This window comes from Notolabrus celidotus, chromosome 15 (genome assembly GCF_009762535.1).
Source record: "Notolabrus celidotus isolate fNotCel1 chromosome 15, fNotCel1.pri, whole genome shotgun sequence".
In the NCBI taxonomy this organism is placed as follows: domain Eukaryota; kingdom Metazoa; phylum Chordata; class Actinopteri; order Labriformes; family Labridae; genus Notolabrus; species Notolabrus celidotus.
Window position 1 is genome coordinate 7,840,934 of NC_048286.1, and position 17,137 is coordinate 7,858,070.

Below are 17,137 nucleotides of genomic sequence, written 5' to 3' on the forward strand. Positions count from 1 at the left end.
AATTGTTCACGGTTTTATCATCCTTTACTTTACCACCAAGGAAGTTAATGAAAACCCTCAGGGGTCAAAACCAACCTGCAATCTTGAATGCTGAAAAATGAAGCCAATGTGGAAGTGCAAAAGTCTGCAGCTCCACTTGAGGCTGGCCCCAAAATACCAAGAATCTCCTTTAGGTCCCTTTTTGTATCAAAGTGCCTGTTTTTACAGCAGAAATAAACATGTTTGCAGCGTGGCACAAAAAAGGATGTCGCTCTGCAGAAAACAATTGGTGATGTCATAGAGACCGCATCCATGTTTGTATAATTTATGATTTAAAAAAGTCTGTTTCAAAGCTACTAAGCACAGGAGAGCAGCACACCAATATGAACCCTAACTCCCCCAGACTACCTCTCTCAGCCACTCTTGTGCAGCTGGCCCTTTGCTTTAGCTTGTTGAATCCAGGCAGTGACCTCCAGTTTGGAAAAATGAAGCTAAAAAAAGTGCAATTCCTCCAGTGTCCACTTGAAGCTGGTTCTAAAAGCCAAAGAAACCCCAATAAAACCTGTATTAAAATGCTCATTTTTACAGCACAATTAAAAATGTTAACTGTCTGGTACTAATATATGTTATGGTCTTTGTAGCTCATTTCTTCTTCATGACAAATGTGAGGGGAAATAATTCCTTTAAGGCTAAGAGTTATGCATAACTGAGACTGTGGCTGATTTGACTTACAGGTGGGTCAGTTGACAGACCGCAAAGCTATGGCCTCAACTCCTCCTCTTTACCTGTTTCTATGTTAGTATGAAGTTAGTTGGTGTCAGCATTTCCATAAGGCAACAGCCATCTGTGGCCATTTATATCACCTCTTCAGTAACAAGTGGGTGATGCACACCTTTGTGTGTGAGCTCACTTGGCAATAAAGCTTTCTTGAATCTTGAATGTCATTAAGACTACATCTTTAATTGTTAAACAGCATAAGGAGGAACTCCCCCTTTCTTTAGGCAATGAATGCAAGAACAAGGTGAGCAAGAAGGCAGGTATAGTTAAATGGGCAGGTAAGTTAGCTGATCATTGTATTCTATCCAAATAAAAAGATTGAATGGACTTTGAGTATTATTAGAGACAGCCATGGATAACAGATTTTTTATTGTATTTTTGGATTTACTCACAACAAATGGGATGTAAAGAGAAACCAAACAAATATGAACAAAAATACTTCAAATATATGTATCCTTCACCAAAGCAATATTCAAATTGAAATAAGTATAATACACCTTCCTGCATTTATGACTTATAAAGGACATATTTAACAGGGGAAGGCAGAAATATCTTTGGATGCTGCAACTAATCAGGGCAGGTCAGTTTATTTAGCCAGTTCCAACATAAAATCCAACACTTACACTCTCATCTGCCTTCTCCAAAATAGATTTGTCTGTTTAAATTCATCTGTAAATATTAATATTCAGACAGTTAAATCACATCTTATCCAGCTCTGTGTTGCTGTACAATGAGCCTGTGAGAGCTCTACCTGAGGCTGAGAGGCATTAATCTGCTTACAGTATGTCTGAGACCGAGCAGGCGATCATCAAGAGTCTCAGACAGAGGGATGATCAAACGGTTTCCTTTCGTCGTGACAGGTTTCCCTTACTCACGCATACCAGAGGGAGAAATGAATGGTTGTGTTGAATGAATGGAGGATGTGTCTGTAGCACTGAGCGTAAAAAAAATACAGCTCCTGATCATCCTGTGCTTATTCTGACAAAAGTTAACTTCATTTACAATCATATGTAGTAGCATCAGTTTTTTGCTGACTTAAGAGATGTTAAATACATCCCAAGTCATATTTTTATAAATGCAGTTTAATCCATCTATAAAATGTAGGCCTTTGTCCTTGAGTGATATAGAAACACCTGAGGTCATCATGTTAGGAGCAAGAGCAATGGCCAGCAAACAAATGAGTAAAAATAATGTCGGCCCCCTAAAGTCGTTGTAGGTAAAGGAAAGAGATAAAGGGTCCAACCTGTTTTTGTACCAGACTGTGAGCATGTTTAATTCTGCTGTAAAAGTGTGTTTATATGGGTTCTAATGAAGCTTCTTCGGCTTTTGGAGCCTTACTCAAGTGGACACTGAAGGAACTGACGTTTTTTTTACCTTCCAAATTGACTTCACTTTTCAACACCAGAGATTACTGCCTGGTTCCCACAGCGAAAAACTCTCCTTCCTTGGAATGTGTCTCAACAGTTTTTCCTTTGAAACCTGGATTTTTATGTTCTAAATTACAAACAGCAGAGTACAATAAAAGAAGCACATGCATTTTAATAAACAAAGATAAAACCAGACTAGGTTCTGTTAAAATAAAAGCCTGACTCACTTTCTGAGACACGACTTCTGCTCTTTAACCACGTCCTTCCTACGATGACCTTCAGTTTGTTTCCAATCCCCTGTCCCTGAGAGTGACTAACTCTCTCTGTGTGTAATTCTCCTGAGACTTGGCTGCTGTCATCGACTCAGGACTGCGATTAATAATTCAGAAATTTGCACTCAAGGACACGCTTCCCTCTTAACTGAATTAGTTCATTAAAATGACCTAATCTGCTGCCAGCTTGTAAATATGTTACAGTGGAGAGTTGCCTGCAAACAGATTAATAAAATTGAATCAACATCAACACAAAAACATAGTCATTAGACACACTTGAGCTACGCGAGTCACGTCATTACATTTTACATAAAGTGCTCAGGCCAAAACATGTAAATTAAGTCATTCTGGTGCTGCAATGGAAAATGAATTTCTCATGAATGTAGTCAGTGTTAGTTAATGAATTCAGCTGTATTTACCAGCTCGTAACGTCCAGCCTCAGATCAGACAGGTGTTACTCAGGCTGTAAACACAAGTTCCCAAAGCGTCTTTAAATCCCAGTGGTGGAGTAATCATTCATCATTTATGATGCTGAAATGACAGAAAGATACAATTAAAGGATAAATCTCGGGTTTTGTATATTTTCCTCTCAGTCAACAAATTCCATTAAAAGACCAAAAGCAACATGTGTTATTTTCTCTCAGTGTTTACTCAACTGCACCTGTCTCTCAAGTGGACTGCTGCTGAAGATGTACATTGTAAGAAGTAGGTCACAGATGTCACTTTTTAAAGAAGGCTCAGTAATTAGCTGAAACAATTTGGCACTGTTGTTTTAACAAACAGGAGTAAAGAGGACTTTAGGAGGGGACTATTCTCAGCTGCAGACTCTGATGGTGCAGCAGGATGAAGTCAACAAGTCCTGTGTATCTCTTTGTCCACTGAAGAAAACATATGAAATGCAGATCCACCTCTATGGCAGGTCATCAGTTGTCTTCCAAAGTTGCCACAATACATTTATTAATGATGTGGCAACTATCAAGTTAAGGTTGTGCTGTGTCCGTGGATTAGATTATTGTCTCGGTCATGGAAAGATCTTTATTTGGGTTAAAATAAGAACTTGAGAAAGGTTATAGGAGCCTTATTGTTAAGATTATTCTGATAGAAAGTATCATTGCTTAAAAAACGGAACATTTAATGTTTGAAAAGCAGAAATGGTCCTCTTTGATGGTAAAAGTTGCACAATTTCTCAAGCCATCTATCCACTCAGACCGTCATCCTCAGCCAACTATGTCACTCTTGAATTTACCCTTATATCCTCCAAGCTCAGTTAGGCTCTTACAGTATTATAGAAATATGAAATGTGATTATATTGCTTAACATTATTATAAGTATGTTAATTGTGATGGGTACACAACCATTACAGAGCATACAGTATTTATCAAAATCAAAATGACTGAAGAAGGTCACTGAAGAGATAGCCTCAACTTCTGAGACCAGTTCAAGGTGGCTGTGGCTTACAAGAGCTTGCAGTAGTCAAAGGTGTACCAAGTGAAGGCTAAATTAGTCTTCCCATTAAGGAGCAAACTCTGAGATACCTCAAATGCTCTGTCCACCATCAGTGTTGTTGAATCTCATTATCTTTATCTCCTTTAGCATCTGCAGCTTATAGCAAAGCATCTTTTCGTCTCTCGAGTGTCATCTGACTTCATCATAATGTTGTCACCATGACCATGACATGCATTACGGTGGCTCTGAAGGTCAACTGCAAAACATTTAATAGACACAAAAAACATTGAGTTGAAGCCAAAAAGATTTCACAAAAAAAATATTTCATCAAATGCAAAATATTTCGCAAAATGAAAGATATAGTACAGGACACATTTTTTTGAAACATTGTTCAATTTAAAAAAAAAAAATCCAAAAATGTTTGTGCAATTTTTTATTTTTTGGGAATTTCAAGAAATGTTTCTATATTTTGTGAAAGGTTTTCCAGTTGATGTAATAATTCTGTGCTTAAAGAAATCCTTTTGCATTCACGGAAATATTTTTGCTGTGATGAAATGTTTGTGCAGTTGACCTTCAGGGCCACCGTACATAGTCTCTGGATAGTTGAACAGAAACAATAAAACACAAAGCAAAATCTCCACTTTACCATCCGCTGAACAACCATTCAAAAAATCTAACTAGAAAAAATGTCATGTGATATTACTGACTTCGTTTAATTGCAGAATAAACTGTAACCTCAAAAGGAAACATTATTCTGTTGTAACAACAGACACACACGCTGTACTGTACTCAACGTCATGGTGAGGAAACAAAGCACATAAACTTTAACAGCGTTTGAATAAATCTGTTTTCAAATGCTCCCTCTGTCAAAGACTTTAGGAATCTGTTTCTATTTAGGAGTCAAATTTATTGTTGAGGGTGGAATTACATTTGTTGTTTATTCTAATAATATTTTTACAACAGTAGCCATGGGGCTCACTGAGGAGCAAGACTAAAGGGGCATTAAGTCTTTACTTCCTATTAAAAACAACTTCATCTGATGTTTGTCCTTCACTGCACAGATCACAAAAAGCTGCAAAATGTTAAAGCTGACATGCAAAATGTTGTGTCCTCAGTTTCCCACAACATGAAGAGTGTTTATCTATGATCTGTGCGTGCCAATTACCCCGAGATGTGTATTCATCTGGGTTTAAGCGCTGGAATATTTCAGTCACTGCTTTTAATTTTTTGTTGTTTGTTTGGTACTTAGTCAAGGCGATTTAAAAGCTTGGATTAATTAGTGAGAATGATGTAGTGTGTTTTTTTATGTATGAACTTTTTAAACTAAATGAGGTGACTGACATTTACTGACTCATTAGAACAACCCAATAAAACCCTGAAATGTTTCCATGTTTCCCTCTGGATTAGTTTGGATCAAAGACTTCACTCTCATGTTTCTCATTTGAAGATTTGCAAAACATCCGTTTCAGAGACAGATCTGCACGTCTTTCAACCTAAATATGGGGCATTAATTACATTTAATTCTCATGTTATCCTTAAAAACCACAATGCCTTCATCTGGGGTCTTAATGACGCTGTTTGTTGGACCTTTACACTTATTCTATCCGCATGACTGATGGATGAATCGGATCATTTTCACTATAATCCTCCACACAATCAGAATCTGTAATTCAATTTACCACAGAAAATATTTTTAGAAAGTTTGGATTTCAGAAAAAGGAATAAAATCCTTTCCTCTGATTGTTTAAACTGTTCTGTAACACACACTGTTTAAAGCTCCAGCAGGTTTGAAATTTAAACTTTAAAAAATATTTCCATTCTGGGAGAACAGGGAGTGCATGAGCAGAGTTAGTAAAACACAGTAACAGAGATGACAGATGAAACAGTAAAAACATGACAATGGATCTGAACGAGGAGAAATAATGTCAAGTGAATCCAAAACACAGGAAAGAGAACAAAAACAGGTTGAGGGTAGGGGGAGGTGGAGGACAACCTAAAATGGCTTTTGAGCCTGCCCTCCCTGTCCTCTCTCGTAGCTCTCTACATGCTCATCTCTCTGTTTTCTCTCTTCTCTCCTCTCATCCCTCATTATCATTTGTAAGGTGACCTTGCGTGTCCTGAAAGGCGCCCAGAAATAAAATGTATTATTATTATTATTATTGTTATTATTATTATTATTATTATTATTATTATTATTATTATTATTATTATTATTATTATTATTGTTATTATTATTATTATTATTATTATTTTAGTGGGGGAGTAGGGAGAGGTAGAGTGTACAGCCTAACCTGGTGGGGGTGAGTCTGGGCCCAAACAGACTTCTGGCCCTGTCTTCTAACATCTCAATACAGACTCATTAGTTACTCTCTTTCCTGTCCTCTGCTCTCCCCTGTCTATGGGGGAGTAGGGGGAGGTAGAGCATACAACCTAACCTGGCTTCTCTGCCTGCCCTCCCTGTCCTCTCTCTAGTAGCTCTCTACATACTCTTCTCTCTGTATTCTCTCTTCTCTCCTCTCATCCCTCAGTGTGGGAGTAGGGGGAGGTAGAGCATACAGCCTAACCTGGTGTTGGGTGAGTCTTCTCACCCTGTCTCTACCATCCCTTCCCTTTTTCTAACATCTCTCCACGTACTTTTCTCTCTTTTTGTCCTCTGTTTCTGTCTGTTTTGGTGTGTGAGTATGGCAGAGGTAAGAGCTCACATGGAGGGAGAGGGGTTGGTTCCAGGACGCAGTAGCTTTTACTGTTGAGCCTCCCAGATGTGTCATGTGCCTAACTTAACAAAACCCTGATGAAGAGAGGTGCCACTTGATAACCCTGGTGATGTGCTGGCTTTGCTACCCATCTGTCCCCATCTATCTTCCTGCGTGGGTGTTGGGGGACAGTCGAGACCATGTGGGGGGTTGTGTAACTTATCGGTGGGGCAGAAATGTTGGGAAATGGTGATATGATGGGTTTCTTCACTGAGCACTTATTCTCCTCATTAGAGCACGAGTACTTTGTGTTTTTTTGAAACACAAAAAGCCTGTGAGATCTGAGATTGAATGTGACAGAGTTTCTGTAAAGCTTTGGTGTACAGCTTGCAGTGTGTTTCCTGCTCACTCTGATATTTGCTTCTTGTCTGGCTCGAGTCCAACAGAAACACATTTAACAGAACCTACCACAGCCTGGTGTGTGAGTGTGTGAATGTGTGTGTGTGATTTTGTGCCAGCTTGCTGTTTGGAAAAAAATGCCATTACCTGAACTTTATGATTCAATATCCTTAATGTACGAACGTTAAAGTGATGTATTACCTCTTTAGTGCTTATTTCTGTTGGATCAGAGTTCAGCATCAGTCGCAGTTAATCTGAAAATGTGCTTTTATTATGTGTTAGCTACAAGCCAACATATTAAAGGGTAAGAGGAGGTGTAAGTGTGATTTGTATTACAAGATAAAAGTTCTGATGGTTTAATTATTTTTGGTTACTACAAGTCCTATTAAACCTGGTAGTATATCTGATAACACACACACTTTTTATTACTTTATTTCACTCAAACGTCCCATAAAATGTTATGTTTGGTCATAAGTGAAATTGTTCTGCTGCACATCAAATGTAGACATTGATAAAAAGTAAAGCAAATCAAACGTTGACTCCAATAAAAGCCCAGAATGTGTTCTGACCCATTATTATGCCAAACTGTTGATATCAGACTGTGCTGTCATAGATCTACTGAACATGTAACCTTTAAGATACTTTAACTACCATTCAACCAAACAAGACCCGACACTCAACAGATGGAGTTAGCCTGGGGTCTGATTCCCTGTCTGTGCAGGATAAACCTCTGTTACTTGCTTTAAAGGCAGTAAGACCTGCTAAGTAGTTTGGTCATTATCTTAAGTTAGCTAGGTCCACTAGTCCTGCTAGTAGCCAATTCTTTCGTACGATAAACTGCTATTGAATATTTTTTGTCACGACACGTCACACCATGAAAAAGGTAAATGATATCATAGTCCACAGTCCAACTCCACAAAACCCCAGTTACTGAGACGCTGGTGACGCTAAGTCATCCAAAAGGGCTAAAAAGTGTGTATCGTTGTCCTAAAATGACCTTTTTTATTTCTGCAATGCTTAAAAGTCATCTGACTGGAGCGTTAAATGCCTAACGCCATTTTGGCGCCATGACCTGAGCTTTAGACTGCTGATCACCGGCACTTACTGTTGCAAGGTTGTGCAAGTTGTCTCGCTTCACTCCTGTTCCCCTCAGTAGTAACCATCAAGTCTATTATAAATCTTCCTGTATGCTTAATATTTTCTTTTAATCAAGGGCTACAAGAAAACATTAAATCAAAGGAGAGGAATCATATCCTGTCATTAGCAGCAGTTCTAAACCTGGAAATTTTACCCTTGAATAAATAAGTGCATGACAGGAACCCTGCAATGAAAAGGTAGAGGGAATTTTACCATCTGGTACAAAAGTTAAGCGTCTGAATGATGACCATTTAAAGGCTTATTTCTAACTTAACAGGATCCAATTTGAGATCGTTTTGAAAAAGGTAGGCCCATTCACATCGCAATCACAGGCTCATTCAGTGTCAGTATTACTTTCTCCCCCTGCCAATGTTGTTAACAAAATTGATATTGGAAGTCACAGACCTTTTGAATTTTGATTGGTCAGTGGTGGAAAAGTGGCCCTGACAAGTGTGGTGGTGTTCTTGAAGTTTCAGCTGAGAGCGCTGTGAGTGCAGCAATTTTGGACTTACGACACTGAGCGCTGGAAATGCTAAGCTTTGTTGGTTTTCTAAAGGGTGCCACCAGTTAAAAAAAACCTGTCGGTGAACATATTAACACCATCTGCTGCTTATCTTGATCCACTTACAGATGGAAATGTATATGCTTAAACAGTTTCTGAAAATGTGGTTATAATTAGCTTTATATTTAGATGGATCCCTCACCAAGACCAACACCAATCAGCATGTTAGCTACTATCAACAACCGCCACTTTAAGCTAGCTAGCAGGTTGCTATTATCAACAGCATGCTGCAAAACACTGTCACTAATCCACCCATGCTACCCCACTTTAACAAGCAACCAAGCTTACATTCCTTTCTATTACATTATGTGCAGGTATATGCTGATTAGCATGCCTGTTGAGTTAGCACTGACTGTTTTAACTACCCAGCATACCAAGCTAGGAAAAAGCAAGCAAAGCAAAAAAAAAAAAAAAATTGTAATAATTGTAATTTTCTTGTCCACATGTCAGTGTTTCCTTTAGAGATCCATTTTAAGGGTCACTTTGGGACAGCAGAAACAAGCTGTGAACACTACACTGACATATCATCACCGTTTAAGTTGATATGGTGAGCGTGTAAGCAGCAAGTTGTTTATTTACTCTCCAGGAGTTACAGAACAACATGTTTATTCATTTTGAGTAGTACTCACTTTTAACCCTGTTATGATCTCTACCATCTGCTTAAGAATCTGAAACATCTGCTTCTTAAGCTGCTAAATGCTCCACTGTGTTCACCAATGAACCAAAAGAAAAAAACGGTGGCACAGAAAAACAAAACAATGAGCTGAAAAGCCCTAAAACGCTCCGAACAGCTTTTAGTAACTGCAGAGTTACATGATGATTCCCGCAGGTACTATCAGTGATGGATACACCTTCATGTATATTTATCACACTTTAAATTGTGGACTGTGGTGTTTAACTAAGACTGTATTTATTCTCTCACAGTTTGAGGGCTGCTCAAAGGCCTTCTCACGTCTGGAGAACCTGAAGATCCACCTGAGGAGCCACACAGGAGAAAAACCATACATCTGCCAGCATCCCGGCTGCCTGAAAGCCTTCAGCAACTCCAGTGACCGAGCCAAACACCAACGCACACATCTGGACACGGTCAGTGCGACCTTACCCATTGACACACAGCCATCCACACTACACCTGTATTATTAAACATTATATTCACATCTATCCCCTAGCTTTGGAAGCAATTTTCAATGCAAGGCGAGGAGTTTGACAAAATGGTTTATTCCAAAAGCACACTGAATAAAAAACAAAACAATGCTGGATAGCTGTGATCTCTCGGACCATCAGCATTACAAACAGACCTGACTATATGGTGGAACTCACTACATGGACTCAAAATCACATTGAGAAAAAACACTGTCTATGAACACAGTTTTTCCTGTATTCCCAAATGCTGGTACCATTAATGCTGAACAATATATACAGGTTTTAGAGCAACATATACTGCCAGCCAGAAAATGCCTTTTTTTGGACAGAGATAAAACAAAACAATTTTCTACCATAAAATGATGGAACTTGATGTCTTTCATCTAAATCAGGGGTTCCCAAAGTGTGGGTCTCGACCCCCCGGGGGGTTGCCAGACACAAATGGGGGTTTGTGAGATGTCTTCCAGAATGTTTTTTTTTTTAAGTTATCTAAACATAGTACATTTTACCCATCAGATTTAAAAATAGTAGCTAAACTTGAAATAAAACCATGAAAATAGAAAATGTAATGAGTTTTGAGGAAACACAGCCACAAATGAATGAGCTAAATGAAGCCACATTAAATCACTTTGAGGGACAGTGGGGGATGCAAGTCTTAGCCACCAATATTTTGGGGGTCAGGGCTGAAAAGTTTGGGAACCCCTGATCTAAATTACTGAAGCCCCATATTATCTTAAAACAAACTCTTATATTAGGACAAAGTGGAGACTATAACTTTTGTCCACATTCATTTACACATGAACCTGTTTTAAAGGACAATCGACACCAAGCAAATGTTCTACGATGGACTTTTAAAAAATATATAAACATATCATGTCAACCCTCAGGCTAATACTCGATTTAAGAAGAAGAACGTAACTTACTATGAAGTCCTTTACATAGTGGGATTTCTGCTTTTCTTCAAGGGGAACAATTATTTCACATGTAAGAGTCTGTTCATAGGTCTTCGCGAGCGTATGTGAAAAGAGAGCTGTCACTCGAGTCAGCCTTTGTTAGCTGGGGGTGTTGTGAAAGACAGAAGTGATCTTACGTACATTCCTCATCTATGTTTGGGACCATAGCGGCTCAAGGCTACATTGGCCGAAACTCACATAACACTCCTGAATCTCCAGCACAGTGGTTGGCGGTCCACTTCCATTGTGGGTAATCAGGTTTTTATAAGGAGAGAGATCAGGAATACAATACCACTGGATCTGTTTCATTGGTTTTATACTTTTTAAAACTGTTTATAGTGAGTCTGACAACATTATAGGAGTACAATGTTAAAAGATATGAATACCTTTTCTAATCATGTTGATTTCTGCATGAAGTAATAGAGAACATTTATGTAAGCTCATGAAAAACAGCGACCAGTCAAGCTCATAGATGAATCTGGAAATATTTCATAACCTCACTCTCCTGCAGACCTTGAATGCACAGATTTTCATGTAATATGATTGATTTTCTTGGCAGTCAGTAGGAATATGGGGTTCACTGAACACGCATAAAATCACTTTAATATAAAGTGCCACTGCTCCGATCTCTCGCCCTCTCTCTGATATACAGTCTGAGCTTTCTGCAGGTTTGCGAAACTACATACCTGCTGTGGATTTATTCTACACAACCACAGTTATTTTTACTCCTGCTGACAAGCAGGAGGACTTAGCACTAATCCAGAAAATCAGATCTCTTATTACACGGGTGAGATGGAGCTAAAAGTTGCACTTCAGTGTTATTACAACGAGAGGAGAGAGTTATTTTCTCCTTTTTGTGGTTTCACGCAGGCTAATAGCAGCTTTGCAGTTGCGTCACAAATCAAGAATCAGACACTTTTGGCGCCATCACAGAGGCCCGGTGGAGGGGTGAATGTAAATAATTACTGAATATAATATTACCACCCCGCAGGAAACGACTGCTGTCAACTCAGGGTGTTTAAGCTTGACTAAAGAACTTGTATTGTGTTACTGATGTTATGAATAATACCTGGTTAGAAAGGATTTGTTTCCTAAATGAAGTAATTCTTGTGCAGGGATATTAAAACCAGAGTTTGTAGTGAACAGACATTTCAAATGTGGGCTGTTTTGGAGTTTTTTAATACGTTTAAAACTGCTACTTCAAATAAACCCCTGCAGTACATGTTTGTTCAAGGTGTGAGATTTTTTTTAAAGATAGTTAAGAAAATGTTGAGAAAAATCTACCAATCATTGCTGAAATCATATCAAAACAAAGTGGCACATTGAATTTTATGCTCTTACTCCGGGGGCTTTGTCACGTTTGTGAGTAGAAGCTTTTCAGTCGTAACATCTTGAGTTGCAACATTAAACAGGAAGGCTTTGTTTAAGCCCTGCCGATTTATGACTTTCAATATTTGTATAATTCTGACATGCACACACAGCTGCCGACTGACGTGTCATTAATCATTAATTCATGTCTTAATTTCTAGCAGCTGACATTGACTGCTGTGCATGCAATCACTCTGATATTTCTGTAAGCATACAGGGACAGAGGAGTTCAACATTTCATTCAGACTTGTCCCCCTTTAGAGCAACTCACCTCGTAGGGAATATTTCATAAGAGGAAGATATTGCACAACTGTTCTTGCTTTTACGGTGAGATCCTGTGGGAGGTTACATGATCTGATGTCAGATCTACGATAGTTACCACAAATTAGACATTTTGAAATACATTTTTTTCTGTGAATCATTTCAACATCAGTTTTGGATCTAACATAAACAAACAAAAACACAATAAAAAGTACCTTCTTGTTATGCAAACTTAACCTTTTATTCCACAGCATGCATACCCCTGACTTTCCTTCCTAAGTATATCTGTACACTGAGCTGTTCCTCTTACCTCTCCTCTCTCTCTTCCTCTCTTTAAGCCTGCAGACGAAAGGTAAATATACTTCACTTTCAGCTTAGGAGCTCATTACGTAAAATGTTGACATAATGTACATGTGCTTCCTTTCTCTGTTATTGCAGATGTCATGTTAAGTAAACTGCAGTTATCCTAAATGTTTGTGTGTGTGATACACAGCACTACTGTGCACAGCATCACGCATGTAAATGTTGTGGACTCAACTAAACTTTTGCTGTTATTGTAAACACATATTTTGGGTTTGACGTTATACCCAGTGGAAGTGTATAAACCATAAAGTAAAGTATGAATATTTGACTCACTCGTGTAAGTCTTCCTGAAGTGTCTAAGAATAGAGATTATAACAGAGGGTTAAGTCTGTTCTAATTTGACGACGCAAACACTTTTGTAAAAATAGAAAGAAATCTGTTGATGAATGGATAAGCTCTACATTTAAGGGTGTCATTAGTTATTACAAATCTTACTTGATAGCAGATTAAACAAAGCTTCAGTTAAATACAGCTGTAAATGCACAGTTTCTGAGAAAGGTCAAATGTGCAACAAAGATGTAATACTTTCTCGAAGTATTGATTTACTGGTTTAAGTGTTTATAAACAACTTTAGATATATAGTTTTATTTAAATGAAAACATTTGTATTCTTGTCATTGCAACCATTGTATATAGATTAATAATGTTTATAGCATCAGATTGAACTGTGATCCAAACCCTGTTTTTGCTAAATTACACATAACTGACCTCAACAAGGGCCTGTGTCCACTAACCGTATTACTTGCACTGGTAGCGCCTATTTTCTATATGGAACCATTACAGTTCAACATTTTCAGCACTCAATGTCACAAGGGTATAAAATGTAGAAAGTAGTCCAACTTGGAACACAGCCATTGTCAGTTTCACTTATCTACTACCAACAAATCAAATCAGGAAGGGGCAGGGCATCTGGCATCAACTTTGTCAACAATGGCAAAGATCCATATGGAGGAGAAACTAACCACACTTTTTTCAAGGGTAAAATTTCCAGGTCTAACGCTGTTGCTAATGCGACGGCACAATTTTCGTTGATTGTTTTCACGTTTTCTTTATAAAATTTGAGTGGTTAAAAGTGATGAAAAAAAAATACAGAGCTTTTTAAAACAGACTTAATGATGGCTAATGAGAGAAGCAAAAGTGCTTTCCTTACATTAAGCGCTGGTAAAAAAAGGCTCTTAAGTTGAGATCAATGGTGCTTCCAAGCAAAAAACACTGCTAGTGGACACAGGCCCTAACAGCGCAAGTCCTAATGAGGAGAATTCATGTTTTTTAAAAGTAACAAAATCTTGATTCTCACCCCTTCTTGTTGCTTGTTCTTTCATTCACAGAAACCGTACGCCTGTCAGATCCCAGGATGCACCAAACGCTACACTGACCCCAGCTCGTTACGGAAACACGTCAAAGCTCATTCAGCCAAAGGCCTTCAGGAGAGAGAGGTGAAGGTAAATACAGCAATGATGTTTTTACTTGTTTGGAATTTAGCTGAGAGCAGAGTATGATTACTCCTCTAATCTTCAGTATTACAAACAAACATCTTAAATAAAACCTTCCTGTGTCTCTGAAACTGGATTTTCTTTGTTAGCAATCATTATTACTCTGACTTCTCTGGGGTCATTTTTATTAAGCTCTTTTGGACAGAGAATGAAACATTCTGTTGTAAAGTGGATTTTGGATGGAAATTATATCCGTTACATTTTTCACTCCAAATTTTCATCCAGTGGTTAAATCTAGTTAAAAGCTGATACTAATCTTTTACGATGGTAGAAATACTGTTACAAGTTTCAAGGCTTTCTGCTACGACAAGAATCTCGTCTTACACACAACTTATGTTTGCTTATGAAAATGTGTTTTTGTTTAATAGGTGATCAACTTTAGTTTGAATTTCTTAACTCTGATATTTTTGGTACTCAATAAGTTTTACTTCAGAAAAGGTCAGGATAACAGCACTGAAAGTGAGACAAAGATGTGCTGAAAGAACAAACTTCAGATTTTTCAGACGAGGTTTGCCAGAGTTCCTTCAGTTTTATTTTAAAGTTTATTAGAGAAGAAATCAGAAAGGCAGTGATCCTGATTGCGTGGGGTTTGTACCTCCTGTTAGAATTAAGTTCAAGTAGTGCAGTGTTCGTTCAGATCGAGCCAACTGCTTGGCCCTTGAACGTGCTGCTCTCAGAGTTGGAGAAAATGCTGTGTGGTTGCTCTCAGCATTTTCAAGAACCACTCATCAGATCAAGTCTCCACTCCTTTGAGTGATACACTTTATTAATCCCCAAAGGGAAGCTCAACCCTTTCACTCTGTTGTTAATCCTGCTACACACACAGGAAGAAATACACACATGCACAAACAGGACCCGATGAACATGCACTGATGGAGAGATTTCAGAGTGACGGGGACGTTGGGAGTTTGGTGAATTGCTCAAGGGTACCTCGGCAGTGTCCAGGAGGTGAACTGGCATTTTTTCCAGCAACCAGTCCAACCTCCGTACTCTGGTCTGTACTGGGCCTTGAGCCAGCGACCCTCCTTTCCAAGGCAAGTCCCTACAGACTGAGCTAATGCTGCCCTATATGTCCTCAAGACTAAAACCTCCAAGAGTAAGATGGATCAGAAGAACGGCTCTTGGGATATGCCAAGAAGAGTCAGAGACAAACATAGGTGGACATTTATTCTCTTATAAATGGAATTAAGTTGCAACAGCCTCCTATATGGCACCATTTTTTATAGCCAAACATCATATTTAGACATATCCAGCTAATTCGTTTGCAGTGGATCCAAATGTCAAGAAGATATGGGCAAAAATTTGAGGCCAGATTTCATAAAACTGCATGAAAAATCAATAAACTGAACCCCCTTTTCTTTTACCAAGTTGTCGTAATCAAATTTGGTGACAATTACTCAAAATTTGAAGGAGGACTAGCAGAAAATATGGTTTGGACAATATTTGAAATGGCAGAATCACAATAGATACAGTAGTCTTGCCAGAAACGACAGAATCTGAGGGGAAAATATGAATATATGGGTCACCAAATTCAACACTGCACTATCTTTGGTCTTCGGATGCAGTTGTTCAGTTAATGACAGATACTCTAAGGTCATACACACATGTTCGCTTCATACAGAGAGATTCCTTTCTTCATAGATCAATATTAAGGGCAAAATAGTTGTAGCCTTTCCACAGATACCAGCGTCTTAAAGGCTTGTTTCTGTTCAGCGCCCTGTTTCTGCGTGGAGAAGCCTTGTTTTCTGAGAGAAAGAGATGAATAATAGCAGGAGGAGAGAGTGAGTATGTTTATGATTCAGTAGGATGAAATACAACTAAACACGGTATTACACACACTCGCTGGAAGTCAGAATAGGGAGCCCATTGTTCACTGTTATCTGGGCCTTGTTTGTTTTCTATGGACCATGAGTGACACTGGGGCTTTGTGTGTATTCCCATGGCTTGTTTGGTTTAAGCAGAACCACGTGTGCTTGTAAGTTGTGACATGGCTAACACGCCCTGCGCTGCACTGAACCCTGTGGGGCTGAGAGGGACTTTGAAATATCAAACATGCACATCATAAACTCCTCACGGTTATACGTGTCTTCTGGCTGATGTGTCACAGCGATTGAAGTTTGTATCTTCATAAACACTGGTTTGGGGAAACATTGTTCTCTGATTATTCATACGTATTTTGTGGTTCCTGGGTGTCCTTCACAAGATTCTTCAGGGTCCTGGAGCTGTCCATAAACTGTTTTGGAAAGTCTTTGGGGAAACTCTTTTAATGTTGGATAATAAAGTAAATTGTCTTGCCTTAACATTGTTAGAACATTTTGGAATAAAAATTGCCTAACAAGATTTCTGGATTTTATACTTTGAGAAGCTGGATCGCAACATGAAACGAGAACCAGGCATCTGGTTCAAGCTTCATTTCTCTTAAAAAAATTAACAGTAGAAAACTGCCTGCAGAAAACTCACTGCTTTCAATTGATCTACTGTATGTCCTCAAAAGACAAGTGAATCCTTTCACAATTTAGCTCCATGGGAGTTGTATTGCCCAACAGCAAAAACACAATTGTAAGGCAACTAAGCTGAAGATTTAATGTAATTACTCTCATCCCTACATGCGGGTAAGCATCTGCACATGACCACCAATGTGAATGCATGGCACCACTTGTACCACCAAATGTACCACATCTGTCATTTGTGTTTGACAGGTTCAGGTGCACACTTTGCTGGAATCAGACCTTTTGAGTGATTGCCTGGCGAGGCAGCATCTCCACAGCTCTGCCTCTTCCCACCAAGGAAGCAGCTCACCTTTACCGAGTCTGGATGACTTCTCAGGTACACACAGATGACACGGTAGCAAAAGCAATGTGACTCTGCCTTCAACACCTCTTGAAGCGACTGAAACAAAGAAAATTGTTCAAACACCTGGGCTGT

General features: G+C 38.8%; 1 protein-coding gene across 2 annotated transcripts in view; it reads left to right on the forward strand.

The window, feature by feature from the left end:
• The window catches only part of LOC117827428 (zinc finger protein GLIS1), a 56,135-nt gene that overhangs the window by 24,684 nt on the left and 14,314 nt on the right, over nucleotides 1-17,137 (forward strand). For both annotated transcript variants that reach the window (XM_034704040.1, XM_034704039.1), the window contains 3 exons: nucleotides 9,557-9,718; nucleotides 14,048-14,161; nucleotides 16,912-17,038. In XM_034704040.1, coding sequence (XP_034559931.1) covers nucleotides 9,557-9,718; nucleotides 14,048-14,161; nucleotides 16,912-17,038 — 403 coding nt within the window. The remainder of the gene's footprint in view (nucleotides 1-9,556; nucleotides 9,719-14,047; nucleotides 14,162-16,911; nucleotides 17,039-17,137) is intronic.